This window comes from Apaloderma vittatum, unplaced genomic scaffold, assembly GCF_000703405.1.
Source record: "Apaloderma vittatum isolate BGI_N311 unplaced genomic scaffold, ASM70340v1 scaffold16653, whole genome shotgun sequence".
Taxonomy (NCBI): domain Eukaryota; kingdom Metazoa; phylum Chordata; class Aves; order Trogoniformes; family Trogonidae; genus Apaloderma; species Apaloderma vittatum.
The window spans coordinates 1-6,388 of NW_009708789.1; the positions used below are offsets into that span (position 1 = coordinate 1).

Below are 6,388 nucleotides of genomic sequence, written 5' to 3' on the forward strand. Positions count from 1 at the left end.
TGCCAGCACTGAGGTCCCTGCCCCAGGCATGCTCCCCTCCACTCCCATCACCTGCCTCCCTCCTGTCCTCACAGGGCTTCCCTACAGGGGCCCTCTGCTGCCCCCCCAGCACCCATCTTTGCTGCCATTCACCTCAAGCACCCCCTGGGACCCCTGCACAGCATCACCTGTCCTGGGACGTGCCCTGCACTGTGCCCTTGGGCTCTGCCTGTGTGTCCCCTCCATTCCCCTTGTGTGCTGCTCCCCAGGGATCCTCCTGCAGCCCCCACCCTGTGCCTCAGCAGCCCAGTGTCCTGCCTGCGAGGTCCTTTCCTGTGCCCTGCACCTCTGCAGCACCCCAGCCCTGTGCTGAGAGGACCCTGTTGTCACCTCCAGGCTCAGACCCAGCCCTGGGGACCATCTGTGCATGCTGCTCTCAGTCCTTCCCTGCACCCCCTGCCAGCTCTTCCCTCTTCCTCCTCCATGACACCCTTGAGCTGTGCCACAGCCTGTGCACGCCTTGCAGACACAAAGGGACTCTTTGCCTCATGCACAGCCCCGTCTCCTCTGAGCATCCCAAAGCTGCAGCCCATCAGGGTGCCCTGCCTACTCCCTTGAGCTGTTACAGCTTTAGGACCGTTCTTTGTGCTCTCCTATCCCCCTTTCCCCCATCCTGCCCAGTGCTGGCTCAGTGGAGACAGCCCTGGAAGAACCAGTGCCTGTAACCTGGGCTGACACCCCCATCTTCCCCCCAGGGTCCCTCACCAGCATCACGAGGCTGTCAGGGGTCACCTCGTGTCACAGTCGATGACGGTGACATCTCCGAAACGCTCCCTCCCTCCTCTCTGCTCCCTTGGCTGCTTGTCAGCCCCAGCGCTGCCAATGTGCAGCAGAGATGTGGAAAAATACTGGAGCCCTGTATCCCTCAATGTCCCACCGTGCCCCCCAGCCTACTGCAGCCAGAGCCACCTCACCCCAACTCCCTCCTTCCCCAAACCCGTGTGCCAGGACTCCTGTATGCTCCTTGGGGAGCTCAGTCTTCCCGTGCCCCCCACCCTGCTAAGCCCCCAGGTGTAGGCAGCCTCCAAACCCTGTGTCGGGCACAGATTTCATGCAAGGCTTGCAGAGACCCCCTTCGGAGCAAACCTCTGGCTCTCCGACTGCCCCTGCTTTGCCTGTCCCCTCCGAGCTCCTGGGGGGACATGTCCAGACCTGCCTGACTCTCCCCTGATCCTACTCTCCCTTCAGCCTCTACGCTCAGCCACCCGAGGGAGCGTCCCCAAGAAAGGCAATATTCCTAATTTCTGTATAGCCTCAGTGCTTCACTTACATTCTCTCGCTGGGAGAGGAGCTGCCTCTGCCCTTGACGTAGCTGTAGCAAGGGATGCTCTTTCTGACAGGGCTGGGGGTTTCCTGCCTCCCCTGTCATGTTGTGCCCCACAAGAGGGGTGTCATGGCTTGGGGAAAGCTCTTGGGTAGCTGTAGGTGCCCCCCAGAGAAACCCCTGACTGTGGGGACGGATTTTTCCCTGGCCCTGCTGCTTCCCTCTGGAAAGAGAAGCAGAGCTGGGCTCTCCATCCCCAGGCTGGGGAGCAACAGTTTTCACCCCCAAACTAGGATGTGTTCTCCCCTCCATCTGCCTTCCTCCTGCCCACCCTCTGGGCTGCGCAGTGCTGGCCATGGGCTGGGGCACAGCCTGTGCTCACTGCCTTCCCAAGCTTTGGGTCTGATACAGAACTGAGAAATATTTTCAAAACAAATGCTGGAGCCTCCCAGGTCTGCTCACTCTCCTTCCCTGCCTGCAGCACGCGGAACCTCCGCGCCGTCGCTCTGGCCGAGGTAGCCGGCACGTAGCCGCGCTGCCGTGCCATTCTGCACGACCGCAGCTGGGCTATTTACGGGCCTGCACAGATGCTGTGCCAACGCGCCGGGGCTCAAGGCGCGGCGCGGGGATTAGTCGGGGACTTTTCTGAATCGGGAGCACAACTGTCAGGATAGCGGGTGACGTCGGGTCTCGGCTACGCAGCGTGGAGCCTGCACCTTGCATCATTTTAACGAGACGTGGAGTAATAAACTGAAGGGCTGGGAGCAAAAAGGAAGCTGGAAGCTTGAGCCTGAGGGAGAGGCACGAACTTGAACGCTGTGTCCTGATACACGCACGCCTTCAGGGCTTGTGCACGGCCACGTGCCCCTCTTGTTGTTCCCAACCCACAGCAGCGAGAGAGCTGCCTTAAGCGAACAGGTGTAAGCTGTTGCTTCCTAGCATGTCACCCACGGGGCCACCAACTTGTCACCAGCGCTCAGTGTCACTCGTGGTGTGGCCTGGCGTCACCCAAGCGTCTTACCATCAGCCCAAGCACCCGGGCTCTGTGCTGTCAGCTCTCGTCTCTCCAGTGCAGCCTTTTTCCACAGAGGGAGTCAGAGGTTACACGTGGCAGTGGGGAGTGGGATGCTGGTTCTGCTGTTAAATTATATTTTTTTTTCCCCTCCTGCGATGCACAGCAAATTAGTGAGCTGATAATGAGCTCCCTGGATAGGTTGTGGGAGGGCTGCTGCAGAGATGGAGAGGTTAGGGTTGGGGGGTTGGACTAGATGATCTCCAGAGGTCCCTTCCAACCCGTAGTGTTCTGTGATTCTCTCGGTGTGTGCCATGCTCTGTTTGGGCAGGGAGCACGCGGGGATGCTCACTTCGTGATGGAGAACAGATCTGGCCCGTCGTCAGCATCCTTTCAGCTCTTGGCTGCTTGGCTGCCGTTTGCAAACATCTCATCTTTAGGAAGCGACTTGCCAGCTCTTTATGTTTAAAGCTGTTTGTTTTGGAGGCAGGAAGATGATTTAACAACTAAACCACTTTCAGATTATAGAAAGAAAATGAGAAAATATTACTCTTGGCTTTAGCCTCTCCTAGCAGCGCTCCACCCGAAGCGAAGGGCACAGCGCTTGCAGCTACTGCTGGGTCAGCGGCGCCCTCCCTGCTCTTACTGATGGTGAGGGGCCAAGTTTTAAATTGGAGGCTTCGTTATGCCTAAAACAAACCTTAGCTTGTTGGAGGCAGCAGGTCGTGGCTGCTGATAAGCCTGTGTTTGTCGGCAGCACTGCCATGGGAGCGCTCTCACCCTTCCTGGCCGTGTGTGACGAGCAGGGCTCTGCTGTGCTCCCCACCATGGTGTGGTTCCTGACTGAGAAGAGCCAAACTCTCCTGCTCCCCACATCAGGGCTAATGAGGATGCTGAGGAGAGCAGGAAAGCAAAGCCCCGGGCCGTGCTGCGACGTTGCCAGATCTCAGCAGACCCGAGGTGGTGGCAGCAGTGTGAGCTGGGGCTGTCCTGACTCTGCAAAGCCCCCTGCTCCCAGAACGAGCAGCCCCTGCTTCAGTTTGTGTGCAGTTGTGGTCGTCTCACCAAAGGGTGGCTCGCAGGAGAAAAGCTGCTTTTCCTGGTCAACGCTTTGGCCTCTGGAGCAGAGCTGTCCTGTGCGGCTCCCAGCTGGCCCTCGGGCTTGCATGCTGAGCCCCCCACCGGTGCTTTTGAGGGTCTCAAAGTGCACCCAGCCTGGTCACGATCCCTCCCATCCCCCAGACCTAACCAGCATCTTCTGCCGAGGTTCAGGGAGGTGCAGCCAAATCCTTCTGTTGTGCAGACTTTCATTTCCATAGCAGTAGCCATGGCTACAGACTGTTTGTGCAAATAACCAATATTCCCACCCACACCGATCACTGACCATTGGGCTTGGCGTCCCTTGGTAGTCCTTGGCTTTACCTGCTGCTGGAAGTTTGCTTTCTCAGATGCTCTCTAGGGCTCTGCTAAAGCAAAAACTGACTTTGTCAAATGGGTGGAGTTACTTAACTGCTTTTGAAATGCTCTGCTTCATCCTCGTGGCTCGTTAGCTATGGCAGAGGCGAGTGGTGTCCTTCAGCTTCATCTTTAAAAGGGTTACAAAAACCAAAACAAATTTAGTTCCTAGAGCAAAATGATGCCCTGTGTGCAGGTGATGTGGGGTCTGACGTCAGCTAACGGGGCTGGCGCTGGTGTGTGGCACTCAGTGGGATCTTAAAGCTCTTGAAGCCACAGCAGTGGCAGTGTCGCCGCTGGCACCCTGCAGCCTGCGAGGTGCCGCTCGCATTCCTAAGGCCTTTGCTACCCACTGTGTCCGGTTCTGGTCTCTCCACCATAAGAGGGACGTGGATCTGTTGAAGGAGGCCACAGGGATGATGCAGGGGCTGGAGCAGCTCTGCTACGAGGCCAGGCTGAGGGAGCTGGGATTGTTCAGCCTGGAGAAGAGAAGACTCCGGGTGGACCTTATCACTGCCTGCCAATACCTGAAAGGAGCCTCCAGGAAGGCTGGGAAGGGATTTTCTACAAAAGTGTCCAGCATTAGGGTAAGGGGAAATGGATTTAAACTGAAGGAGAAGAGGTTTAGGTTGGATCTTAGGAAGAAATTCTTCAGTGTGAGGGTGGCAAGACCCTGGAACAGATTGCCCAGAGAGGCTGGGGCCGCCCCTTTACTGGAGTTGCTCACGGCCCCTTGAGCAACCTGGGCTGGTTAAAGGGCATCCCTGCCCATGGCAGGGAGCTTGGATCAGATGATCTCTAAGGTCCTTCCAACCTGAGCTGTTCTGTGATAAACAAACCCCGTTCCTTGCCTGTGCCGGATTAGTGTGGATGTTTTGTAACGTGCCTGAAAGACCCACTCTTGCTTTTGTCCCTTTCGGTTAGGTGAGAGGGTCCTGGGCCACGCGGAGGAGCCTTGCTACCTGTGGTTTGTCATGGAGTTCTGCGAAGGGGGAGACCTCAACCAGTACGTGCTCTCACGAAGACCCGACCCGGCAACGAACAAGAGCTTCATGCTGCAGCTGACCAGCGCCATCGCCTTCCTGCACAAGAACCACATTGTCCACCGGGACCTGAAACCAGACAACATCCTGATAACTGAAAAGTCAGGCACCCCTGTGCTCAAGGTGGCCGACTTCGGGCTGAGCAAGGTCTGTGCCGGCCTGACTGCTCGGGGCAAGGAGGGCGGGCACGAGAACAAAAATGTGAATGTGAACAAGTACTGGCTGTCTTCGGCTTGCGGCTCCGATTTCTATATGGCGCCCGAGGTCTGGGAGGGACACTACACCGCCAAGGCCGACATCTTCGCCCTCGGCATCATCATCTGGGCCATGATTGAGAGGATAACCTTCATTGATGCAGAGACCAAGAAGGAGCTGCTAGGGACCTACATCAAGCAGGGGACTGAGATTGTGCCCGTTGGGGAAGCGCTGCTAGAAAACCCAAAGATGGAGCTGCACATCCCTCAGAAACGCAGGACTTCCATGTCTGAGGGGATCAAGCAGCTCTTGAAAGACATGTTGGCTGCTAACCCACAGGATCGACCTGATGCCTTTGAGCTTGAAACCAGAATGGACCAGGTTACATGTGCTGCTTAAATTCAGGGCAGGGCACCGCTGTGCTTTGCAACTGGGTAAGTGATCCGCAGGTTTTGGGGTTTTTTTGTATTATTCTGTCTGCCCTACCAGCCTGATAATGCACTTTGTAGTGACACAAAGGAGTCTTTTATGTTCTCAGAGCTATTTCTATAGTGACTCATCAGAGCACTGCTTCTGAGTTTTTTTCCCCACTGATTCTACTGCAAAATAAAGTAGAGGTGGGAAACAGAATTAGCAGCAGCATGTCCTGCTGCCGTCCAAAGGCCCAGCAGAGCTGGCAGGGCTGGGCAGGAGGCCCTGAGACAGGCTAGTGCACAGCAGAAAGATCTGCGAGCACTGTGACATCAGCTTTGGGTACATCCATCCCTCCTAGGGCCAGGGAAGGAGCTGCCAGTTCTTCCTCCTCTGCTCTGTAGCGTAATTTCTGCTGTTAGCTCTGGGAGCACCTCGCTGTCTAGCACAGTCCCCTTTCTCTCAGACAGAGCACCTCGGGGCTCAGCGAGCAGGCTCCGAGCAGACCAGCAGGTCCCTCTTGGCACAGATGAAGCTCTTTGCTTTCACGTACCAGGCACGTGGGCCTGTCTTTTGGTCTGTCTTGTTTCGTTTCCTTGCTAAAGGCAGGACTTCCCTTTGGTGTGAACTCTGGTTGCCCAGACCTGGTAGGATGCTTTGGTCTCCAATGTCTCGGTTTGTAGACCCGCATCTGCTCAGGAAGGAAACTTACAAAAACATTGTGCTCACACTGCGCTCAGCTCCGCTCGAGCAGAGTCCCCTCTCTTCTGCCCCTGCCCTCAGCTTGGTTCCAAAATAGCCCCGAGCTCAGAAGGTCCTGGTCCTGAGGTCTGGGTGTTCACACGTGGTCTGAAAGGACCCCCAGGGACACAAGCAAGCTGACGATGGCATTAACCAGCGACACAGAAGGGCTTGGAGGCTCCTGTAAACAGGAGCTGTTACCAGGGATTCCTCTGGCCAAACACTTCA

At 56.5% G+C, this 6,388-nt stretch overlaps 1 protein-coding gene across 1 annotated transcript; it reads left to right on the forward strand.

The window, feature by feature from the left end:
* Window positions 1-4,694: 4,694 nt before the first annotated feature.
* Window positions 4,695-5,407, forward strand: LOC104271873 (serine/threonine-protein kinase 35; the record flags this gene model as incomplete). The annotated part of the gene is made up of 1 exon (XM_009866686.1): window positions 4,695-5,407. A coding segment is annotated over one exon (713 nt), but the record flags the coding sequence as incomplete, so codon positions are not given.
* Window positions 5,408-6,388: the final 981 nt, after the last annotated feature.